The 27,391-nt window shown below is 27.7% G+C and overlaps 1 protein-coding gene across 6 annotated transcripts in view; it reads left to right on the plus strand.

The window, feature by feature from the left end:
- Positions 1-27,391, plus strand: part of LOC107436690 (uncharacterized) — a 114,507-nt gene that overhangs the window by 60,458 nt on the left and 26,658 nt on the right. For 4 of the 6 annotated variants that reach the window (XM_071181435.1, XM_071181437.1, XM_043045194.2 and 1 more), the window contains exons 2-4: positions 7,388-7,446; positions 11,770-11,907; positions 17,553-17,687. In XM_071181435.1, the coding sequence (XP_071037536.1) occupies positions 7,388-7,446; positions 11,770-11,907; positions 17,553-17,687 (332 nt within the window). The remainder of the gene's footprint in view (positions 1-7,387; positions 7,447-11,769; positions 11,908-17,552; positions 17,688-27,391) is intronic. The other 2 variants (XM_071181446.1, XM_071181441.1) reach the window with 1 other exon arrangement.

The following is a 27,391-nucleotide window of genomic DNA, read 5'->3' on the forward strand; positions in this document are numbered from 1 at the left end:
TTTGATTGTGTTATAAGTCATCATCTCTCAACACAGTTAGTAAAAGTTCAACCTCTTCTATATTCAGTGATTGTCAGATGTCAGAGCTATATCGCCAGCTGAGACTCATTTTAAAAGTTGCACACTCTCGATGAAATAGAATACTTTTGCTTGTCAACTCACATTTATAGTCTTTTCTCATAATTCCGAATAAAAATATTTGCACACTTTTTGCATTTTTAAGCTTTTAAATGAATCTGCTAGTGAGAGTTCAAATCTCTGCTTCACAAATAAGTGTGGGCAACACAACATTGTTAGAAAACTTTTCACTTCAAACATAATCTTTTCTTAAAATTGTGTATGTTAATTAATTATGTTTAGATTTTCAAACAGAGCTAACAAATTAAAGAGCATTATAACAATGTAAAAACGCTTGCAATGCATAAAAACTGATATAGAATCGTAAAAACACTTTCATTTATTCATTAAGAGATAGAAATCTTAAGTACACAAAAACAGAAAGTTAACATCTTGAATAACTTTTGATCGAATGGTCGGATTTAGATTCTCTCTTAATGGTTTAAGGGTGTAATTTTAAATTGTCTAATTAGTACAAACAGTATGTTAATTTACGAAATCAGGTAAAAAATGTACTATGTCAGAATCAACATGAATAGTTTGAAGGAATTTGGATACTTAACCATCAAAATAAAAGGGCTAGCAACAATTCGGAACTTATGGTTCCAATAGTTCAGTCAGGAAAGTGGTCGAAAGTTTGCCTCCCTTAATGTTAATTTCACTTTTTACGTATTCGTATATTATTTTAAATAGGCTAATTAGTGCAGACAATATTTTAAGTTACGAAATCAAACCAAAAATGGACTTTGTCTGAATCAAAAAAATTTTTTTTGGAAAAGTTTGGATACTTAACCATTAAAATAAAAGAGCTAACAACAATCCGGAACTTATGGTCCCAATAGTTCAGTCAGGAAAGTGGTCGAAAGTTTGGCTCTCTTAATAATAATTTCACTTTTTGCGTATTCGCCATATCTTGAAAACTTTTTAAACAAATCGAAATTTTTCTGCCTACTATTATAAATTTGATTTATCCAAAACCACAAACAATAATTTTAAATGATAATTTTGTTAATATTGTTTTTAACAGTAATTGAAAAATTTTATAGTTGTAAGGTATACAAACTTTCACATCATTTTAAAGAATATAAAATATGGACTTAACAGTTTCGGCAAGTTTAAGACTTTTAATGATAATTTATTTATTTACCTATTTACCCATGTCTCCGGATCAAACAATTTTTGCACCCAATTGTATAAGTTTTTATCCAAAGATAATTCCAGTAAAAAAAAATGTTTATTTTTTATTATATGCTTATATGTTTTTTTATCTCATTCTGTAACTTAAAATATCTTCTGCATGAATTAATTAACATATTTAGGTCCATTACTATAAAAAACTTTAATTTTAAAGATTGAGTACTAGCACATGAAAATCCGATCATTAGACCAAAAGTTATTCAGAGTAATCACTTTCTTTGCGCACTGTATTCTGTTTTTCTTTCCTTTTTTTTAATCCTCTTCAAAGCAAAAAAAATCCTTTTTTTTTTTGCTTTGGCTCAAGTCTGGTGCAAATTGAATTTCAAAATATATTAATTAAAGAGCATTAACTTAAAACTCATGACATCCACAAAAACATTAAAAACAAACTTTAAAGGAAAGCCTTTTTTTTTCTTCAAGAATATCCGTTTAGAAATAATATTATTATTCTCAATTAATTAAGAAATGGATAGAAAACTTGGAAAAGGAAGAAAAAAAGAATATTTTTTTAACATATTAAATCTTTTCAATAATATTTTTTATGAAGTTCAAATGACTTAAAAGAATTTTTTTTTGTCCTAAAAAAGCTTTATTTCTAAGAAATTATTAAAAAGAGAATGTTAAGATGAAACGAAGAGCTTTTGATGTTGAAGTTTCTAAGAGATTTGAGAATAAAAGAACGATGGAATGAAGTACGTACTTCAATTTCAATGGGTTCAGATTCTTTAAGCTCATTATGTTATTAGAACTTTCAGGTTAAAGATTTCGAGGTACAAATGACATCAAGGGTTTCAACATCCGATTAGAAGAATAGTTCCATTTTAATCAAATAAATATTTTAGCTTTTAGTATTTAACTACATAAGAAGTTAATTGAATAGTTAGTATTCATGTCAAACAAAAGTACAAGTACAATAGAAAAAAATTAGCCAGGGTATCAAAAGATACACAATATGAATCTATAAGGAGCATAAACTTGATTTTATTTCTTTTAATACAATAAATGATAAATTGGTTTGTAGTTTTAAACCATTTCTTTCAATTCCTGAAAAACGTACTTAATAAGTCTTTTACGTCTTTTCGAATTTGTGAAAGTGAGCACGATTTATTAAGTCTCTAAAATTTTTGCATTAGTGTCGTTGAAAATTCTTCGTAGAGTAATCCGTTATTTCTCAATCAGTGTCAGATACTGTGGTGGCTCAGGCTGTAAAGCGCTTGTTCCTCCAAGAGGTAAACAGGGTTCGAATTCCAGCGAGGGCTGGTCAATTCGAATTCCTCACCCAGCTCTCAACGACGTCAGTGTTAACATAAAATATGCTCAACGGTAGACGTATCATGGGTTAGAGTGTCCTTGCCGCCAGGCTTTTCGTGGGTGGTTTTCTTCTCCATGTGACACAAATGCGGGTTAGTTCTATCAAAAAGTCATCCACGAAGAAAACTTCTTCCAATACTTGATCCAGGAGTTCCCTTCTCTTCTGGATTGGATTCAAAATTACAGGGCTACGGAGTTGAACGTTGGTAGTCGTAAATTCAAAATTGGGGTTGCTTGTTCAACGACGGTTATAAAATAAAATTAAAGGAAATACACTTGGAAAACAATAGTTTAATCGTTATTTTGGTGATAGTTTGTTAATATTAGAAACTCTATTTAAAATAACAATTATTATGATGTTCTATAGTATTATATTTATTTAATTACAATGATTTGATATGGAATTTTGCAGTAAATTACTGTAAAAATTACGGTATATCATATTTTTTTGTTCTGCAAAGTTTTCGGTGAAAAGGAATTTTACGGTAAGAAAACCTGATCTCTGACATCTCTAAGCGGCGAAACTTTCCATCGTAATTTGATCTGGCATTTTTTTAAAGTGTATGTAGCGATCTTTTTCGATTCGTTATTTAAAAGTGAAATTGAAGATATCAAATAGTATTAGAATGGTCAAATTTCTGGAAAAGACCAAGTTTGCTTTGACCCTTAGTTACGACCATGCATTTTTGTGTAGCAATGATATCTACGATACCATTTTTCAAATAATCTATAAATATGCGGATCTCCTGACTGCGTAATGTTACGGGATTAGAAATTGCAATGTCCTCTTTTTGTTGTACGTTTTGTGAACTCGCTTTCTCTGCAAGCTATATAGAATATGCTACGGCAGAATTTTTGCACAGCTTCCAAGCTTATAACAAAAATACTTTGAATATGCTGCAGCAGAATATTTGTGAAGTTTGTGAGCTTATAACAAAAATAGTTTGAATATGAAGCTGCATATTTTGCACTGTTTGTAAGCTTCTTTGATTATACAGCTACATAATTTTTGCTCAGGGTGCAAGCATGTAACAAAAATAATTTAATAACGTTTTAATGTGCGATTAATATTGAATCATTTTTTAATATCAATCAAATATTATAAACTTCTTAAATACTTCCTGACCATATATACTAAACTTTGCTTAGTGCATGTTCATAGCAGTTTTTGAAAGGACTTAACTTTTTGAAAAAAAAATCTTAACTAAGAATTGTTAGCAAACAGATTTATAGGTAATCACAATTTGTATGAAGTAGTCTTAAAATCTTAGATATTTTTGAAATTCCAAAATATTTTCAAATTAAGATTTTGATTTGTTTGTCATTATATAAAATTTTTTTAGTCGAAACATGCAAAGAAAAAAAATCTGCTTAAATTACTGTACTGTAGAGTAAAGACTTTTCTGATAAAAGAGGTATAATTCAGCTAATAAAACAAAAATATACGGTATTTAAGAAATTTTTATGCTAAGGGTTTTTCGGAAATTCTGGTTCTCAAAATTATAATTCTTATTAGTAAAAAATACAAAAATTGGAAATTAAGTTTAGCAGAATAAATAGTTTTTATAACTTGCTTTAAAGTAATATGATAATATTACCAAATTTTATCACATTTATCAAACTTTAACGCTTATTACAAAACAATATTTTATTGTTAATTTTACCAAGATCATTACCAAATGTTTCGGATAAAAATTAATGTGCGTTTTATGTTTCCAAAACAATACCCATAAACACGGTAAATGTTACCATATTTTAATAGTTTTGATCCAATCTTTTCTAAGTATATTATGCCCAAAACATTATCTGTGAGTTTAAATAAGTGTATATATAGATTTCATGAAATAGTGAAACATAATCGTGAGTTACAAACAATCCATCTCTAGTACTCTTTCAATATTTTCTAGTTCTAGTACTCTTATAATAAATTCTGGTTCTCAAAATTATAATTCTTACCACTCATGTAGTAAAAAATGCATAATTCGAATATAAGTTAAATCGAATAAATAGTTTTTATTACATGCTCTATGGTGATGTGATAAGATTACAAAATTGTATCACATTTATCAAACTTTAACGCGTATTTTAAAACAATATTTTATCATTAATTTTACCAAAATTATTAGTAATTTACCAAAATCCTTCTGGTTCTCAAAATTATAATTCCTACCGCTCATGTAGTAAAAAATACATAATTCGAATATAAGTTTAATCGAATAAATAGTTTTTATTACATGCTCTAAGGTAATGTGATAAGATTACAAAATTTTATCACATTTATCAAACTTTAACACGTATTATAAAACAATATTTATTATTAATTTTACCAAAATTATTAGTAATTTATCAAAATCCTTCGGAAACAAATAATGTGCTTTTTGTGCTCCCAAAACAAACATTTTACCATATTTTGGTAGTTTTAACCAGACTTGTATAATGCGCAAAACAATACCTGCGAGTTTAAATAAGTGTATTTATATATTTTATGAAATAATGATACATAATTGTGAGTTGTGTATAATTGTATATAATAATACATAATTGTGAGTTGTCCAGAAGTGTATAATGCGCAAAACAATACCTACAAGTTTAAACAAGTGTATTTATATATTTTATGAAATAATAATACATAATTGTGAGTTAAAAACGATCAATCTGTAGTATTCTTACAATGTATTTATTTTTGTCATTTCTTTCNAATGGATTCTTCGGTAAGAAATTCTGATCTCTGACATCTTTAAGTGGCGAAACTTTCCATCGTAATTTGATCTGGCATTTTTTACAGTGAATGCAACGATCTTTTTAGATTTATTATTCAGAAGTGAAATTGAGGATATCAAATACTATTAGGATGGTTAAATTTCTGGAATAGACCAAGCTTGCTTTGACCCTTAGTTATGACCATGCATTTTTGTGTAGCAATGATATCTTCAATGATCAATGATACAATTTTTTAAATAATCTATGAGTTTGCGGATCTCCTGACTGCGTAATGTTACGGGATTAGAAATTGCAATGTCGATCCTCTTTTTGTTGTACGTTTTGTGAACTCGCCTTCTCTGCAAGCTATATGAAATATGCTACGGCAGAATTTTTGCGCAGTTTATAAGCTTATAACAAAAATACTTTGAATATGCTACAGCAGAATATTTGAGCAGTTTATAAGTTAATAACAAAAAGTTTGAATATGAAGCAGCATATTTTGCTCTGTTTGTAAGCTTCTTTGAATATGCAGCTGCAAAATTTTTGTGCAATATGTAAGCATGCAACAAAAATAATTTAATAACGTTTTAATGTACGATTAATACTAAATAATTTTTTAATATCAATCAAATAGTATAAGCTTCTTGAACAGAGAGTCTTAAATGCTTCCTGGCCATATATACTAAAATTTGCTTAGTATATGTTCATATCAGTTTTTGAAAGGACTTAACTTTTAGAAAAAAAAATCTTAACTAAAAATTGTTAGCAAACAGATTTATGTGTAATCACAATTTGTATGAAATAGTCTTAAAATTGCAGATATTTTTGAAAACTCAAAATATTTTCAAACTAAGATTTCGATTTGTTTTTCATTATATATAAATTTTTTAGTCGAAACATGCGAAGAAAAAAATTTCGGTAAAATTACCATACTGTAAATTACCATACATAACTTTAATTCAGCTAAAAAACCAAACGATACGGTATTTAAATAATTTTCATGTTAAGGGTTTTTCGGAAATTCTAGTTATCAAAATCATGATTCTTATTACCGCACATGTAGTAAAAAAATTCAAAATTGTAAATTAAATTTAACAGAATAAATAGTTTTTATAACATGCTCTAAAGTAATATGATCAGATTATCAAATTTTATCACATTTATCAAACTTTACCCCTTATTATAAAACAATATTTTATTGTTAAATTTACCAAGATCATTACCAAATGTTTCGGATAAAAATTAATGTGCATTTTGTGTTTCCCAAACAATGCCCATAAACATGGTAAGTGTTACCATATTTTGGTAGTTTTGACCAGACCTTTTCTAAATATATTATGCGCAAAACATTATCTGTGAGTTTAAATAAGTGTATATATAGATTTCATGAAATAATGAAACATAATTGTGAGTTACGAACAATCCATCTGTAGTACTCTTACAATATTTTCTAGTTCTAGTACTCTTATAATAAATTCTGGTTCTCAAAATTATAATTCTTACCACTCATGTAGTAAAAAATACATAATTCGAATATAAGTTTAATCAAGTAACTAGTTTTTATAACATGCTCTAAGGTAATGTGATAAGATTACAATATTTTATTACATTTATCAAACTTTAACACGTATTATAAAACAATATGTCATTATTAATTTTACCAAAATCATTAGTAATTTACCAAAATCTTTCGTAAAAAAACAATGAACTTTTTGTGCTCCCAAAACAAACATTTTACCATATTTTGGTAGTTTTAACCAGACTTGTATAATGCGCAAAACAATACCTGCGAGTTTAAATAAGTGTATTTATATATTTTATGAAATAATGATACATAATTGTGAGTTGTGTATAATTGTATATAATAATATATAATTGTGAGTTGTCCAGAAGTGTATAATGCGCAAAACAATACCTACAAGTTTAAACAAGTGTATTTATATATTTTATGAAATAATAATACATAATTGTGAGTTAAAAACGATCAATCTGTAGTATTCTTACAATGTATTTATTTTTGTCATTTCTTTCTGAAAATAATTTATTCAATTTTTTGCAGGAAACGGAATCACGGCCAACACCGGTACACCAGTCGAAAATGGTTTGCCCCCCAAAGAGGTAAATAATAAGCAACTTTTTTCTTTCAACATTTGGATATAAGGATATGTTTAAAGTCATCGTTTAAAGTTAACCTTTAAATATTTTCTACTTATCAAGGTTATCTATAATAAAGATAATTTCTATACTAAAGATAATTAAAGTAAAAATAATTTCCAAATAAAATATATAAAAAGAAATTCAATTTTAACATTATTTTTTAAAAATATTTTTCTCTTGCACTTCGATTTCTTTTTTATACTTCTGAATTCTGACAATTTCTTATAATATTTAGTTCATTTAGATACATATGGTTATTTTATTAGTATCTAATAAAATAAATCATTTTCCAGTTATCTCTTACTTTGCAAAACTACTATATTAGTATGGAACAAATAATTAAAAGACCTATAAAATATAAAAATTCTTTTTAAATTAAAAGTTAGTCCCCTTGTATATTTTAACAAAAACTAATGTTTCCTTTTTGCTCTTGCCATCATTCACAAACATAAAACTATCATATTATAAACTATATTAGTTCTATTTGCACTGAGTATACTTTGGAATTCGGTAAAAAACTTAGAATTTGACTTCAAATTAAAATAATCATTTTCTTAAAATTACAAGAATTCTATAAATATATTTGCCTAGAAAACATTTGTTTATGAAAAAGAATGCCACCGGTATTTAAGTTAGCTTTTGGGAGCTAGTAATAACTTTCCTTGAATTATTCCTTAATGTGATAAACATAAAGTGGACAAAATTGTATTAATGTTTACAAAGTTTATGTATAATGCTTTCGCATTAAAAATTATTTAAAATATTGCCTGCTTTGACTTTTTTCTTAAACAATTAAACTATAGCAGATGTTTAAATTTCCTAATTTTATACTTTTTTTAATGCATATAAATTATTTTTCTAATTTTCAACTAAACTTTTAAACTGAATTTGTCATAAAAAATTTTTAGTCAAAATTAAAATAATTTTTAAAATTTAAATAATAAATTTAAAAATTTAAATATCTTGACTGTTAAATTTTCGAATGCAAATCTCATAATTTCAGTGTATTTTTTTAAGTTTAATTTAAATTTGAAAACAGTAATATATAATATTTCTTACGTAAGCTATGAAGCTTTTTCCAATTAATTTTTTATTCCAAAATGGAGCTCCGAAAGTTTACTATTCTTTTGGTCTCCGAACCGGAAATCGAGCGCCCCTACATGAACGTACTTTTTTTTGCTCATTTGATTCAATTAAAAAATCTCTTCAAGGTTAAAGAGATTTTTTTGTGTTGGATTCTTAAATGGCATTTGTGTTGGAATAAAGTATTTCATATGAAAATAAAACATTTCAGAATTTTAAAAGTTTGTTTCTGAAAGTAAAAACCTCGGAATGCATTGATAAATACCACCAAGAAAATTGTATCTCTTTTTGAATTGAAATTGTAAAGGATGTGAAATGAAAAGTGTATCATTAATCAACGTGTTTTAATAATGCAAATATTAATTAGAATACATGTTGAAAAAGAATTTTAATAAGGAAATTTGAAAGAATTACAATAAAGAATAATTATTTGAATAACTGTAACATTTCCCTCTAAAACCAGCTTCCACAAAAAAATTTATAAAGCATGAAAGTATTATGAGGAAGAAATATAAACGAATAGTCACTTAAAACCCGTAAACTTTCCCCAAAAAATCAATTTCCACAAAAGAAAGCATTGATGAAGCATGAAAGAATTTTAATAAAGAATAAATGAATGAATAATCATATAAATATCTATAATCTATCCTACCAAAACCAATTTTCACACAAAAAAATGGGGAAGTATGTTAATAATATTATAAAGAAATATAAATGAATAATCACTCGAAACTTTAAACTTTCCCCTCGAAACCGATTTTCACGAAAGAAAGTATTGATTAAGTGTGAAAGCATAAAAGAATATATGAATTAATGATTACAATAATAACCATAACTTTTCCCAACAAAAACCATTTCCGAAGAAGAAAGCATTGATAAAGTATGGAAGCATTATAATAAGGAATATATGAATGAATAACCACTTGAATACCCATAACCTTTCCCTCCAAAACCAACTTCCTAAAAAAAAGTATTATAAAATAAAGAAATGTGAATAAATAATTACTTGAATTTTTATAACTTTTCCCTTAAAACCAACATCCCCTGAAGAAAGAATATTATTAACTAGTGGGCTGCGCCCCCTGCTCGCTAACACTCGCCAACCCCCGAAAATTGCTACGCAATCTTATATGGTTTGCTTCGCAAACCAAGCTCGCTTCGCTCACTACTAACTTGTACATTGTGTTGTACATTGCAAATGCACAAAATTCTAAGAATTCAAAACAATCATTCAAATCCATATAAAAACTTTTTTTAAAAAAAAAATTACATCTATTTAGTAAATACTAAGTCATTAAAATAAATTGGAATTCAGATAAATGACGTGTAATTCGTTAAACCTATTAGAAATGTGCTACAGTATAATTCGTGACATAAATCAAAAATCAAATAAATTCGTCAAATAAATTCGTAATNGCACTTCTTCTTATTTTCCACATTTTGCTTCCTTTCATTTTGTGGTTGCTATGGATGATAGTGTTATCCGTCCTTAGCAATTGTCCAGCAGTGTAGTATGAGATTGCCGTAGCAGAATTGAACAACCTCTCTGGTTATTTCAGTGTCCGCTTTTAAAAGCGCCATATGTTGAGCCACCTCAGCTAGATTTGGCATGTGACATTTTTAGCGGCAATCATTGGTCGATTCGCCGTGTAAGTAACGTAAACAAAATAGTAACGTAAACAAAACAAAGCAGACGTTGCCACCGGCGGAAAAGAAATACAGCCAAAATTTGGGAGCCACGTAAGAGAATTATATATATTAGATAATGAAGTGTGATTAAGTATGAAGTATGATTAAGTAAGAAAGCATTTTAATAAAGAATGTATATCAATGAATCAAACATAAATGTCCACAACTTTTTCCTCCGAAACCTATTTTCCCAAAAGAAAGGATTGATAACGTATGAGAGTATTATAATAAAAAATATGAATGTTTACTTCAATACCCATAATGTTTCTTCTAAAACTAACTTCTACAGAAAAATTGATAAAGTATGAAAATATTATATGAAGATATGTAAATCAATAATCACTTCAACAACCATAACTTTTCTCTCAAACCAATTCCCACTAAAAAATGATAAATAATGAAAGTATTATAATTTAGAAATATGAATGAATATTCATTTGAATACTTTTAATATCCCTTTCCCCTAAAACCAATTTAAACTGAAGAAAGTATGGATGAAGTGTGTGTTATAATAAAGAATTACGAATTAATAATCTCTTCAACACCCATAACTTATAACTCCAAAACTAACTTCAACCGAAGAAAGTATTGATTTGCAAGACAGATTAAAGAAAAATCTATATACGATAATTCTGTTTTCTCAGGACTAGGTCCTCCACTCTATTTGAAATACCAAAGGAAGTACAATAAGGGAAAGTGGGCGGAAGAAGATCTACGCGTGGCGGTTAAAGAGGTAAATAAATATCCCCTGTAAGTGTCCCACTGCATCCTTTACAATCAACCCTTATTCCCGAATCTTCCAAGAACTTTCAGAACTAATATTTTTCCTCACAACAAAAAGTAACAACACACGCTTTTCTTATCCATTTTGTTGTAGTGTAATTTTTGCTTTTTCAGATAAGTACAGGTAAGTTTAGCGACCAGCATGTTCTAGATTTTATTCCAAAATGTTAATAGAATATACTTAAATAATATTTTATTTTAGATTTAATTTTCTAAATGTGACAAAGAACAAAGTTTTTTTTTAAATATTAAGATGAAGTGTTTCTGCTGATTAAAATATTATTTTAGAAGTTTTATTAACATTTGTAATTGTAATCGATTCATTTTTAATTGATACATTTGTAATTGATATATTTTAGGTGTTTATAGCAAAGCAGATATTGTCTTGGGGGTTATAGAAAATACACTTAATTTCCTATATATTGAGTTGTTCGAAAGTAATTTCGTTTTTTTTCCAACTTAATTGAGATAACTTTTTTTCACAGAAAACTTCCCACTTAGGGTACATAATCATTACTCACCTCATTCAGACCTATAGACTAACACTAATCGTTTCGTTTTAGCCTTGGGCAATTTTTTTAAAGATATAAATTAAATGAGCTGATATTTATTTTCTCAGCTAGGATTTCTAACCAATAAAAACTATTCTCCTTTGCAAGCTATGTGTAGTGTTTATGAGCGGGTCGAACGAAAAGGAATAGTAATTTAACAATCTGTTTTGCTGAACAGGAGAACGGTATAGCTGATGATGATGTTCATACCGTAGCCGCCAAAGTTGTTGAAAATGTAGTAAGATTGGCATCCGTTGCCGCCAGAGATGCTGATCGAAGAAACTCTTCACCTAAAATGGAAAAGCGTGGCAATAAAGTAAGTGCCTCTTTCAATCCTTCCACGTCTATTCATTTTCAACTTACATTAACCATTCTCAAAAAATCTAATGTATCTTACTTCTATTCTTCATTACTTTTTTTTTTACTTCTTTTTTCCCTAAGTTCTTATTATTTAAAATGTATTCTTTTAATATTATTGCAAAAACCACGTTTGTTGAAAGTTCAACAGTACCCAATTATCATTTCGTAGAGTACAATTTGCTATATTTCGTTTAGGAAAAATACTTATCATTTTTTAGATTTTGTCCTAAATTTTGAATTGCTCTTAATATATTGAAGTTTAAATGACTTAATCAATTTGCGTACAATTTTGTTACATTCATTGTTCAATCGGGGCATGCAAAATATTGATTGGAAGATTATTATTTTCCCCAAATTGTTTGGATGTTGCAGTGTTAAGTGAGGTACATGAACATGTTAGAGCGGTATAATTTGCTTCTTGGTTAATGCATGACGCTGAGTTCTAAAGTCTTTCGAGCAATATTGATTAATATTAAAAGGTTCCTTATTTGAAAGGATGGAATTTGAACTTTAATCTTTATTAGCAAGAAAGTGTTTGATTCAAAAAGCTTTCTTAAAATAAAAGTCTTACGTGAGAAATAAGTATGAAGAAATCAATATGTATGATTTTTTTTTAAAATCAAGTTTCAAAGTGCTGAGTATATTTTGAAATTAGGAAAATGCTTTAGTCGTACAAACACCATTTAGTTAATATGAACATTTCCTCTGACATTATTTGAAACTATTTATCCAAACTGGAATTATTACATTGCATTCAGTATTACGTTGATATATTTCTTAGAATAGAACCTTCTCTTTTTTTTCATACAACATTTATTTACTACGAACGCTTTCTTTCTTAGTATCTGCCGTCTGTCATCGTATTTTTCATACACAATTTATTTACATTGGACCTTTTTCTTTTGTAAGAATTTTTGATTCTAAACTAGAGCTACTGTACTATATTTGGCATTCCATTGTACCATTTCTAAGAAAGAAAACTTTGCCAACATTCTATAGTGCAGTTTTTTTAGTATGGTAGTCTTTCTTTAAACATCATTTAATTATTATAAACATTTTCTATTCTAAACTAGAACTACTATTTTGTATTTGGGATTCCATTGTAACGTTTCTTAATATGAAAACTTTTTCCATCATGCATAATTTATTTAACATGAAGTTTTTGCTTTTGTATTATCTGCCTAATATTTAACGACTGAAATTTTTTTTTAAAAATAATTTGGTGTTTCATAGAGGAAGGTTCTTGTCTGCAGGAATGAAACTATAGTATGTCCATTTTTGTACTTGATTTGTGCTTTATTCATGTTGTTTTTCTCTTTAATCTGGAACTATTACATTGTATTCAGTGCTCCACTATATCATTTCTTATTGTGATAACTTTTCTACTATATGAACTATTTATTTAGTAGGAAAGTTTTTTTATTCGAATCTTTTGCCTAGAACTATCAAATTCGATCTTCAATTTAAATTTTTATTCTTCTATGCACTATTTTTATATTTTAATTTTTTCTTTTTTATTATTTCGGTGTTCCCATAGAGACAGAAACAAGATATATTCTATTTGGTGTTTTGGCCGTACTGTTATTTTTTCGGTGTATAAATTGTTGACTAGATCTTGCCGATAAAGCTATGAAATCTAAATAATTATTAATTCTACTAATTGCATTTATACACAAATAAATGTTCCACACAACTCCTAAATAATACAAGCAACCGAATGAGTGTTTTTTTATAAATATTTCTTACTATAAGAGTTTTTCTCTATGCACCGTTTGTTTGCATGGAAGCTTTACTTTCAATGGCATAAAATTAAAGTTTTTCAAAAAAATTTGAATATTAATTGTTTTTTAGTATTTCAAATATTTTTGATCTTTAAAATATTTAAAATGGTACAAATGATGAGATAGATTCGAGAAATATAGTTTGCTTTTGCAAAAAAATAATTATAAACACATTCCATATTGTGGTTTTAACTCTATGTGAAAATAAAAATAAGTACATTTTATGCTTAAAATATCTTTCTATCTTCTACATGTGCTTTTTATCCCTCTTCATTCTCTCATATCTTGTTTTTTTCCATGAAATAACAACTAACAATTTCTTAAAGAGGCACTTATGTTTTTTTCCCCATTTCGAATCTTAAGAAAAAATATCTAGTTCCATTTCTTTTAAAATTAAAGTGTTTGTTTTTTAATTCCATAATTCACAGATAAAATTGGAATATTTAAGTATTATATACTATGCAAATGTATTATTACTTATGCTATGTTATTACGTTTACTAAGTGCACTGAAATATTTTGGCACAAATGGTTAAAAAAATATTTAAAAAAAAACGTCTTTTGAAAATACTTTCAGAAATTTATATATTTTCAATGCTCTTAAAAAATTATAGATAAAATTTTTTAATTAATTAATTTATTGAAAGAAGCAAAAATTCAATGCTATCGAAAATGTATTAAAATGTTTTACTCAAATTTTTTTTGTTAATTTTTTTAAGTAATTGATAAAAACTATTTAAAACATTTTCGATAGCATTGAATTTATGTTTTTTTAATAAATCAATTCATTAAAAAGTTGTATAATTTAAAATAAAATTTATTCTCATTCATTCAGACTTTTGGAAATATTTATCACTGATATAGACAATTAAGCATTAACAATTACAAAAATATTTTATAATTAAAATAAAAGCAATTTTAAAGTATACAAAAACTTAAAATTTTAATTTCATTAACTCGCTTTAAAATTTTGGTTCTATTTAAACATTGGATCTTATTTAGCATTTATATTCTTTTGGATATTTAACATCTAAGCTTAAACTAAAATTATAATAGAACTAAAAATTTAACATTTCCAAGGAATTGCAGGGAATTTCACTCGAAGTAAACGGAGTTGCTTCAAGCTTTGAAGCTTCATATCATCTTTCAAAAGTTTGAGTCGAACTAACATTTTTGAAATAAATTCACGTTAAATTACCATTTATATTCTCGTACGTTTGACTAGAATGTAAAAGAAGTAGCTTTTACATTTTGTAGTCTCGAATTCAAAGGTGGTCTCCTAATGACTTGGCATTTCAGATTTCTGACATTTTCTAAATGCATGAAATGATATAAATTCTTGTAAATCTGTCACATCCGATTTTTACTGAGACTTACGTTAGTTAACAACTTAGGTGTAAAGATATAAAAGTTTTTATTTTAATGTAACGAACATAATAATTGAGTTTTATCATATTTATGATATTCATTTGTGCATTGTTTATTCTCTTTATGTGTATATTTTATAGTGAATTCCCGTATTTGTTTTTATGGACATGTTTCAGAGAAAGTTCCATTCTAATGAATGTTTAGTTCAAATTTTATTACAATAGATATTTTAATACATATTCAATTCTAATAGATGATTAATATTAATTCCATTAAAAAAATTTTTTTTGTCAGTTCAATTAATATATATGTTTCATAAAAAAAAAAATTCCACTCGTCTCTGCAGATGTATCAATACTTCTTCAAGAAATTACTCTATGTCAAGAATTACTCCATGTCAAGAATTACTACGTCAATTTATCGTGGTNAACTTGCATTAAATAAAAAAAGTTAATTTTGTAATATAAAAATTGAAGAAATAGGTAAAATAAACATATTTCATATTCACATTTATATTTAACCTATAAATTTTCTTATTAATGATAAATTTATCAATGCAGAATTAAAATAATAAAACTCAAATTCATTTAAAATGACTTAATTTTAATATAAACAAAGTTCTAAATTATATTATTATGCTTTATTAAAACTAAATACGAATGGGTAGACTCGCCCCGCGAATTCTGGCTTTTTGTTTGCAACAGCAAAACTAATATTCTTTTTGGTTTTTTTTCATATAAAATTAATGTAATCTTAGTCTTAGATAAGTTTATCACTTAACCAAAGTGAAAATAGTAATAATAATAATATACTTACGGAACACCAACTAAAAGTTTGCTGATTTTCAATACAAATCTCTCAAAAGACGTTTGAACAGGTCGGTTAAAAAGACACCAAATAAATAAAAACGGATCAAACTACTACAGCGCCATCTTCCTTTGAGTCTGAACGTCCTCCGTCGGTAAAATTTTTTTTATTTGCAATTTAAAATAGTGAAAATTAAAAAAAACTAAAATGGGTACACTCGCCCCGGTTTACGGTACGTCAATTTATCGTGGTGAATCGAATGGGTATGAGTGCAAAATCACTCGAATCTTGAATACAATTGTTTCGAGTACAAAATAAATTAATTTTTTTCAGAAAGTGTCGATTTTTTTTTGGGAAAGTCGATTGGAAAACATTTTCATCTCAACACTTCCGATATATTACTATTTCAAAAATTTTTCCGTTTCAAGAATTACTACGTAAATTTATCTTAGTAAATCGGGTGAATATGGTTGGAAATTCACTCGATTATTGAATACAACCATTTCAAGTGCAAAGTAAATAAATAAAAAAATTGGTAAGATTTTTAATGCCCTTAAATTATTTATCTTATTACATTGTGCAGTAGTAATGCATTCTGAATTTTAATGTTACCATGTTAGATGCCCTACCCTCTTGAAATTTTCCCATTATACAGGTAGATACCGAACCATACCCACACTTTAGTTCAACGGATTTATCAATTGTGTGAGCTCAAAATTATGAAAATTTTTTAGATACCTGTGCTCTACAATATAATATTGTATTTGGATCGATACATTGTGCATTATTGTCCAAAGAATTATACCCAATACATTATAGTGCATTCATACATTATAAACCCAATACATAATAACCCAATATATAACAGTGCTACAATGTAAATTACAATGTATGTATGCCAATGTACAGATTCTCTGGTTTCTTAGATCCTTCCAACTATACAGTCAGATGCCGTGTCATTACCACAGCAGAATTATTAACCGTGTTAGCTAAAGATAAATAAGTAAAGTTTAGATACTGATACATAATGTATTGTTGTCCGATGATAAAGGTGTACATTATACATAATTGTATAAAATATTATTCCCATTACATTATACAATTGGCCGACCGGACTGTGTAGAGGTCATCTAACTGGCCTTGCAATCGAAAGATTCTGGGTTCGAATCCCGAGCAAATCATGGATGTTCTTCCATTTTCTGTATCTGTCTTTACTGTGGGAGCAACGTTGGCCCACCTATTATGGTGCCCCTGAAAGAATGGCCAAGAAATCAACCCAGTGAATACTTGAATTGACAAAATGTTAACACAGATAGGCATTGGAAATAAAAAAGCATTATACAGTTGTGTACATTATAAAATGTATGGTATGTAAGCCAATGTGTTAAACTTTGCTTTCTTGGATCCTGGCAACTATACAGATAAATAACATGCCAAACTTTAGTTCAGCAGAATTATCACCCTTGTTAACTCAAAATAATAAGGAAAGTTTAGATACCGATGCATAACAGTGTATTTCTGTACTAAGACATTGGTGTGCATTGTACACAAGTTATATAAAGTATCATTCCAATTGCATTATATAATTGTCATTCATTATTAAATATCATGTATGTATGCCAATGCGTTAATCTCTGCCTTCTTAGAGCCTTCCAACTATACAGATAGATACCGTGCCATCACCACTTTCTAGTCCAACAGAACTATCTCCTGTGTCAGCTCAAAGCAATGAAGAAATCTTAGATGCCAGTCACATAGACATCGAGCTGGAAGAAGTGCAGGTAAGACTTTATCCTAACTAAAAATCTTTCCACGTTTTACAGGTTGAACTTATAAATAATTAGTTGAATATTAGTTTAATTTATGCGACTTTCTATACGAGGCTATTTTGTCTTTATGCTTGATACAAAAATTAACTTACCAACAATGAAAGTTGTAAGACTTCTAACGGAGGTGAACGTTTATTGTCTAATCTTAAATTTAAGATATCTTTAAATATTAACCATTAAACATGATTTGTATATATTTAAATAAATTATAACAGACTAAAACTTCGATATTTATTAAGTCGTTCTTTTCTAAAATATATTAGGCTATCGTAGCACAATACATTCAACTAGTTTTGTCTTTATGTTGGGGAAAGGGATAGAATACAATAATAAGTTGGGGAAAGTCAATGTTGACTATGTCTCTTAGAACAATATTGATAGAGGAGCTTAACTGTTATAGAGATAAAAAAGAAAATATAGAAAGTGTGAGCAAACAAATAACGTTAGGAATATGGAATACGTTGAAAAACATTCTATTAAAAAGGATAGGCTATTTTGAGAAACATAGTAAACTCTTCAGCCTGGTAAATGCTTCTTATCTAGCGCTGAAGAAAATACTTTAAATTTAGTAACTTGTTATTAGAGAAGAACCAATCTCATCAAAAACTGTTTATATTGAGATTGCGTCTGTTTTTAAAGGAGATAATTGAGTTTAGAATTTTGGCAGCGTCCCTCTTTTTAGCTCCTAGTCATAATAAAAAAAAGTAATAAACTTTTTCTTTTTTGAAACATTTTTTAATGACTTGCTAAAGTGAAATTTTAGTCATGGTTATTTTCTCGATTCTGTTGTCCTAATAAAACAGGCAGTACCTCTAATTTTCCCCATTTATGATTTTCTTAAATTTTTTTAAGACAAAGCATATGGTACTACAAGAGAGGTATTAAAAAATTTATTAAAAACTATTCAACTTTTAAAATTTTATACTATTAGAAAATTAAAACTATTAAAAAAATGTATACACATTTACGTGGTGCCGCTGTTCTATTTATAAAAATCTGCATTATTTCAAAACTAACATTAGTGGAGATTCTTTCTTAGAAGTATAATCTAACCCTCCAAACACTTTTAAACCCATATTTTAGATAAGGTATGTTTCAGATAAATACATTATTTATTTCGAAAAGGGAACTTTTCGCTGTTTGTCTTACTAAAGAACTCTCCCTCCTGTCTAGAGTGGTGTCGTTAACAATGGTTACGATATTATTTTATAATATATAACCGTTGTTGAACAGCCCACCCAATTATATAGGTTTACGACTAATAAAGTTCAACTCCGTAGCCTTAAAATTTTGAACCCAATCCAGAAAACAAGGGAACTCCTGGATCGAGTATTGGGAGAAATTTGCCTTCGTGGAGGACTTTTGGATGGAGGTAACCCGCATTTGCGTTACATGGAGAAGAAGACCACGAGAACCTCCCACGGTTAGGCTGGAGGCAAGGGACTATAACCCGTGATTCGTGAACCACTGAGGATATTTCACGTCCGGATGCGGAATTCGTATCGACAGGGATTCGAACCCGGTTCTCCGCATTGAAAGGCGAAAGCTCTATCCCCTGAGCCATCGTGGCTCTGGTTACGATATTAGTGGTAGAGGCGTGGGTTAAAAATTTAAGACAGGCTTTGACTTTGGTCGGAGTCAGAAGTATCAAAGCCTCCCATTTTTTAAACGCTCTTTTTTGCTGTTTCCATAGCAGCAGAAAGCCTCAGACTTTGTGGTGGTAGTGTGGTTCTTCAGTTAGAGAGACAGTATTTGAGCGTATTTTTCGTTAACCTCAGGCTGCATGAATGTGACTTTCACTAAAATATTTCTGGTAATTCGTATTTTAAGTCCTAATAATGATATGGCCTTTTTTACTCAAATAAACTGCATGAAAAAATTAGTTAATAGTAATCGAACAACTTTTCTTACAAGTTTAATTTCTAAGGTAAGCAAACTTTTTATAGAAACAATTTAAACTGTACCACGATTTTAAACCCATTACTGTTATCGTGTTTCACTCATTTATTAGGTAAATATTTTTGCTACATAAATTCTATTTATGATTAAATATAATAAGCTAAACTAAATGTAACTATACAATAAACTAAATTTATTTGGATAGTTTTTTTAAAGTATTACTTTTTACAACCTCATTTACTAGCATGAATTCTAAAACTAGCTCTTTATGTCGTAATTCTAACGAAAGCTATTTTACGGTTGCCATTAAAGTTAGGGACGTCACCCTGAACTAGGTTACTTAAACGTTGTCTAGGTTTGTCAAAGATGTTGTCTAACTGTTGTTAAGGTTGCCATGGTAAAATCTTCAAAACTGAACATTTTAATTAAATCTTTAGGAAGCCAAAGTGGGGGTTTTATTACTCTATGCTAACAGTAATTATGCCAAATGAAATTTAAAAGTTGATAGACAAAAGAGATGAGTATGAAGGATATTAAACTCGAAAACGAAACAAGAAAAATTATGAGATATTACGATAGTTATTCTTTGTGATAATATTAAATTTAATCGAAAACAACGTTTAAAGTTACAAATGGTAAAAAAAGACACCGGAAATCGCAACACTAAAACGCTTTTAGATGTTATTAAAAAATTTTACCATTTGTGATTTTAAGTGTTGTTTTAAATGAAATTTAAGACTGGAGTGGTTAGAAATAGAAAGAACAGAAAAGTTTTCACTTTATTTCATATAGTTAATCCACGCACATTTACATTTTTTTACATCTTACACACCATGAATACCAATAAATTGATGTAGTTTATTAGAACAAAAACCAGTGCTTTTATAATTAATTTTAATTAAATAGTAAAATTGAAATGAACTTTCGTAGAAAAATGATATTCGAAGTGAAGCAATAGCTATATAGAATAATAGTACAGTGGAAAGCAGAAATTCTCCCACATGTGCTTCATGCTAAAAAAAAATATAAAAAAGAAAGAAAAAAAAAGGAGAAGAGTTGATGCCCTTTTTATTAAGCATAGAATGAGAATGAGTTGACATGGAAGTATCTGGTTTCTCTATTTGAAGTTATGGGTGATGTTTTTTGAAAACTAGGAAGTGTTCTATGCATTGTCATCAGCATGAAATTTACAACAGTTGATATTAATTATTTTTGATTTTATTTTTTGATTTTATTTATTAATAAAGTTAAATTATATTCATTATTTCGTTAAACGATCATCTTGTATTATATAGTTTAACTTTGAATTATTATTCAAAATTTCATTTTTATTCTAAATTAAACGCCTGAAACTAAGAGTAGTGTTTTTTTATATTATGAGGTCATCGAGCATTATCCCCTGATAAATACTGTAGCTATATAGACGCAATAATTTATGATGAACATATTCATAAACAGTTCATAAATGTTAAAGTGTTTTGATGCATATCATCGTTATTATTTAACACCATACATAAAGTTGTGTTTTCCTTTAATAAGTTTTATAAAAACATATGACAGTATGATTTATTCAACCAAGGCAAATCTATTATATTGAACAAGTATTTAAAATTTGCTATTGAATATTGGAGATAAACTAATTACATAATTGATAAATAATGTTTGCTTTAATTAAATATTACGTGCCTAGCAAAAGTAAGTAATTAAATAAAAGTTTTACAGGCAGACTGATGTATGAAGTTACAATATTATGAAAACTGCATTCCTTATTTGTAAACGGAATTATTAAACCACAAATGAATTCGCTAAAATATTTATGATAACCAAACTGCTTCTTCTATGCAATGAAAAGTTCTGGTTCAAATTACGGTATAAAATACCGGGTGCTTTGAGTGCACCATCCGTAAAATCCATATTTATTGCAAAGTATTATGCAGTAATTTCTACTGTAATATTTTAAAATTTGAATTTGATTTTGCCGTTATTATTACTGTAACATTTAAAGTATATCAGGTATTTTTGTTCCAAAACATGTTCCGGTAAAAAATACCGGATCCCTGAGTGCTCGTACATTTTATCAAAATTTGATCTGTAATTTTTTACAGTGTATTTTAAAAATAATGGTAGCAAATGGTAACAAAGTAAGTAAATTGATTTTATAATAATGCATCTCATCCCAATAAAATCGGAAAACAAATGTTTGCAGAAAGTTTTGTTGGCTTCTGTTAATCTAAATAAAAAAAAGCAGTTTTTTAATACTTAAAACATTCCTACAGCTTTCAGAACAACTTCTGAAATTGAATTAGTTCTGAAAATTAACGATTGCTACAATAACAATATACTTTAAACGACCCACACTGTTATTAAATGATTGAAACAGCTTTATTGATAGGAGTTAGAGATTGTGGGGAAGAAATCAGATTGGTGCTCATTATTCCGTAAATCAGGATGGGCCTGATGCTTTTTATATTTTTTACCTCTTCAGTTAAATATTTTTAAATATTGATCCCCGATTTATTTTATACTATACCCTCTCTCTCCCACAAAATATTTAAAAAATATCATTTGCTCAACTTTCTCAAATCTCTTAATGTTATCGTTATCAATATATATCCCCTCTTTTTTTAAACCCCCAATTTACAAACTTCTGGTCACAATAAATCACTAGCATGTACTATTTTGGTAATTACGTTAGTGCTATCAATATGATATAAATATATCTTAATGTTATCGTTAATAATATATATTTGTTCCGCTTCTTTCTTAAATAAAATCTAATTTAAAAACTTTTGAATTGTCTGGCCACAATAAATTACTAGCAAAACCTATTTAAGTAATACATTATCGTTATCAATATGATATCAATATATCTTAATATCGTCATCAATATATATTTGCCCCCCTCTCTTTTTTTAAACAAACTTAATTTACAAATTCTGAGTTGTCTGGTCACAATAAATCACTAGCGTGTACTATTTTGGTAATCACGCTAGCGTTATCAATATGATATAAATATATCTTAATGTTATCGTTATTAATATCTATTTGTGTCCCCTCTTCTTTAAACAAAATCTAATTTGCAAACTTTTGAATTGTCTGGCCACAATAAATTACTAGCAAAACCTATTTAAGTAATTACGTTATCGTTATCAATATGATATCAATATATCTTAATATCGATTTGCCCTCCCCCCTCTTTTTTTAAACAAAACCTAATTTACAAATTTTGAGTTGTCTGGACGCAATAAATCACTAGCAAGTACTATTTTAGTAATTAAGTTTTGGAGAATTTGACTTTCTAAACATTACCTTGCCTATTGTATTGTAATTCCTCAACTGAATCAATAAACCCAATGAAGAGAAAACTCAAATCAATAAATGATTGCAGGCACGCGCTACTTTTGAATACGGGAAATAATGCTTCTTCTGAAGACACGAAACTAGTGTCCTTATCCAACTTGTCCTTGAATGGTTGCGTTGTTATGCTGGCGCGACGCTTCTGAACTCTTTAATGTCTTCCAGAATGATAGATTTTATGATCCAGTTCGTAATTATGTTTATCGACTTCCATTATTTATTCTAGCAACCCTTATGGAATAATTACAGCTAAGAAAGCTTGAAAAAAACCATTCGATTTATGAAAAAAAATGGTGTGTAATGTGATATATAAATAATGAAATTGATTTTGAGTGGAAGTAAAAAACATTGCATTAAGTGTTAGAAAAAGTTATTGCGATATTTTATGTACAAAACGATCTAAATGTTGAAATAGCACCTTTTTGTTGATGCCGGATGCTAGCCAATGTTTGTCTCTACAAGATAAAAAGGTGAGTTAAAGCGAATACATTCACTATATTTCGAATATTATTTTGTTAATCTTATTTTTCGTTAAATAGTCTTAACTTTGCAAAACTAATTTGCTTTCATCCATTAAATGTCTATATGAAATCTATAAAATTCGGTAAGTCTCGCGCATAGTTTTAGCGTTACCCTAAATGTTCCTCTCTAAAAATCGTAATAGACTCCGATATTTTATGAATTCAACTTAATGGGGTTCAACTTAATTCTTAAATGGTGTTCAACTTAATGTTGTTCTGTTCCGTAAAAGCTATTAAACTTAGAAACTTGAAATTATGAAGATGAGTAGATAAGTTTGAAAATTATTACTTGTTTATGTAACACTGTGCAACTTGATGGATGTAACACTGTGCGGATCTCTCTCTACAAGACATAGGTATACAAATACAGAGGTGAAATTTGACACGTTAAAAAGGCCATATAAAATACAAAAGAAAATTCAATTTTTCATTCAAGAATTATCAACGCTTAAATTTGAAGTAAAAAAACTATATTGACTGATCTACCCGATGAAAGTCAATTAGAGAGTTGAAATTAGGCTTCCTGAAAAGGCAATTTACAAATATAATTTTAATGCGAGTTTTTAGAAAGTTTGAATGGTTCTATAGTTATTTCAATTTTAAGTGCTTTTTTCGTGATATTTTTTCACTTTACTTTCTTTAAATAATAATTATTTATCCATTGTTGCCGACAAATTTATCTCTCTCGGAATCATCCTTTTATTAGCTCGCGCTTGACTTGTTGTCAAAAAGAATGGATAAATACAATAAAAGAGAGCGATAAGATTTTGCCAATTATAAATCACAACATTTATATCTAATTTTTTTAAAAATATAAATCGTTTGCAGTCGTAGGACAGAACTCGTTGGCAATCTGAACTGTTATACAATATAAAATTATTATTAGAGATTATTAACAGGTAAAATTACTTCTCATTTATTACTTTCTATTGCGAAACACATTTTATATTCCTAAGTTTAAGTATTTTTTTTCAAGTACAGTTGATTATTTTTTAAATCCAAGTAATCGTTCATAATGTTACGATTAATATATTAACAAAAATTCTTTTATAAAATTATTTAGTTATATATTTTATAAACAAAATGAACTTTTTTAAAAGTATCGAAAGTTTGAAATCAATTTTAAGGAAAAGGACGAAGTTAAATAACAGGTCATTACGAGCAGGAGGCGGAGCCGCCTAATTAATTTAAACTAATTCAGTATGTAACATAATACTATTAATAAATAATTTTAGTTTTATAAATTGCTCCTGAAATTAAAAAAAGCTATTTTCAAAAAATGATTTTCGTAGAATTAATCAATCTTCTTCAATTTTTTTTAAATTTTTGTCTTTCATATTTAAGTATGATTTGAAGTCTAAAAATGGTAATGGTAATTTGTTGCAAATTTTAAATCTAACTTAATATATTTCTGATCAAATATGAATTCAATGTTTTCCTGTATTTAGGGAATGAGTTTAAGTTAGATTAAAATATAACTGCACTCCTAAATTAAAATATACTTAAATAAACGAAACAGTGCTTGTGTGTATGTAATAATTACATTTGAGGGAGGGGGAGTTTTAAGCTAAAATTGATTCTTCTTTTCTTCTTTTGCCTTTATGATCTCTTTATAGAGCATATAAAATAATTGAAAAAAAATTTAAAAAAATCATAATAATTCGGATTGTAACAAACTAGGATTCTCAAAAGATTGAATTAAAATATTCAATTCCAGAATTCTTACTTTAGAAACAATATTTACTTTAGCAATGCTGAAATGAAATAATTCATGTCTGTATTATTTGACTTTAAATGGCAAAAGTATAATTATTCAAAATGCCATCTAAAAATCGATTAAAGTTTAAATTTAGTTTGTTATAGTCTCATAAGCCTGAGTTCCAATATTAAATTATGAAAAGAATTTATGTAGCAACCGTATTTATCAAAGCTAGGGAGAAACGAAACTGTATAAATTTATAATATAATTTAATTATTTTCTGAACGTCGTTTTTCGTAACAAGATTCTAACTATACTGGTATTGAAGTGTAGTTTGTCATGGTCTTATAAGCCAGAATTCAATTATTTAATTAGTAGAAGAATATGTATAGCAACCAAAGTAATGAGAAAATGTAAATGGATAATTTTTTTTAAATAATAATAGCATTTAATTGATTCCAAGCAATTATNGATTCTAACTATAATGGTATTGAAGTGTAGTTTGTTATGGTCTTACAAGCCAGAATTCAATCATTTAATTAGTAGAAGAATATGTATAGCAACCAAAGTAATGAGAAAATGTAAATGGATAATTTTTTTCAATAATAATAGCATTTAATTGGTTCCAAGCAATTATTATAGTATTTATGCTTAGTTTGTTATGGGCGTATAAGCCAAAATTCAAATATTTAATTAGGAAAAGAATTTACACAGCAACATTATTTATCAAAGCTATAAGAGAGAAATGTAAGAGATTACTTTATTATTATAGTAGCAATTAATTGTTTCCGAAGCATCATAATTATGCTAGGACTGAAGTGTAGTTTGTTATGGTCTTATAAGCCAGAATACAAACATTTAAATGAGAGAAGAATTTACATAGCAACTTTATTTATCAAAGCCATGAGAGAGAAATGTAAGAGATTACGATATTATAATAGTAGCAATTTATTGTTTCCGAAACATCATAATTATGCTAGAACTGAAGTGTAGTTTGTTATGGTCTTATAAGCCAGAATACAAACATTTAAATGAGAGAAGAATTTACATGGCAACTTTATTTATCAAAGCCATGAGGGAGAAATGTAAGAGATTACTATATTATAATAGTAGCAATTTATTGTTTCCGAAACATCATTATTATGCTAGAACTGAAGTGTAGTTTGTTATGATCTTATAAGCCAGAATACAAACATTTAAATGAGAGCAGAATTTACATAGCAACATTATTTATCAAAGCTATGAGAGAGAAATGTAAGAGATTACTTTATTATAATAGTAGCAATTAATTGTTTCCGAAGCATCATAATTATGCTAGAACTGAAGTGTAGTTTGTAATGGTCTTATAAGCCAGAATACAAACATTTAAATGAGAGAAGAATTTACATAGCAACTTTATTTATCAAAGCTATGAGAGAGAAATGTAAGAGATTACGTTATTATAATAGTAGCAATTTATTGTTTCCGAAACATCATAATTATGCTAGAACTGAAATGTAGTTTGTTATGGTCTTATAAGCCAGAATACAAACATTTAAATGAGAGAAGAATTTACATAGCAACATTATTTATCAAAGCTATGAGAGAGAAATGTAAGAGATTACGTTATTATAATAGTAGCAATTTATTGTTTCCGAAACATCATAATTATGCTAGAACTGAAGTGTAGTTTGTTATGGTCTTATAAGCCAGAATACAAACATTTAAATGAGAGAAGAATTTACATAGCAACATTATTTATCAAAGCTATGAGAGAGAAATGTAAGAGATTACGTTATTATAATAGTAGCAATTTATTGTTTCCGAAACATCATAATTATNGTTTCAAATGCTTCAACTTATAAAAATTGTATCCTTTAATTATTTTCTAAACGTCATTTTTCGTAACAAGAGCCTAACTATGCAAGTATTGAAATACAGTTTGTTATTGTTTTATAAGACAGAATTCAAATATTTAATTAGGAGAAGAATATATATAGCAACCGAAGTAATGAGAAAATGTTAATGGATAACTTTTTAATAATAGTAGCATTTAATTGTTTCCAAGTAATAATTATTATAGAATTTCTATGTAGTTTGCTATGGTCGTATAAGCCAAAATTCAAACATTTAATTAAGAAAAGAATTTACACAGCAACATTATTTATCAAAGCTATGAGAGAGAAATGTAAGAGATAACT

The sequence above is a fragment of the Parasteatoda tepidariorum genome, chromosome 1 (assembly GCF_043381705.1).
Source record: "Parasteatoda tepidariorum isolate YZ-2023 chromosome 1, CAS_Ptep_4.0, whole genome shotgun sequence".
NCBI lineage: Eukaryota > Metazoa > Arthropoda > Arachnida > Araneae > Theridiidae > Parasteatoda > Parasteatoda tepidariorum.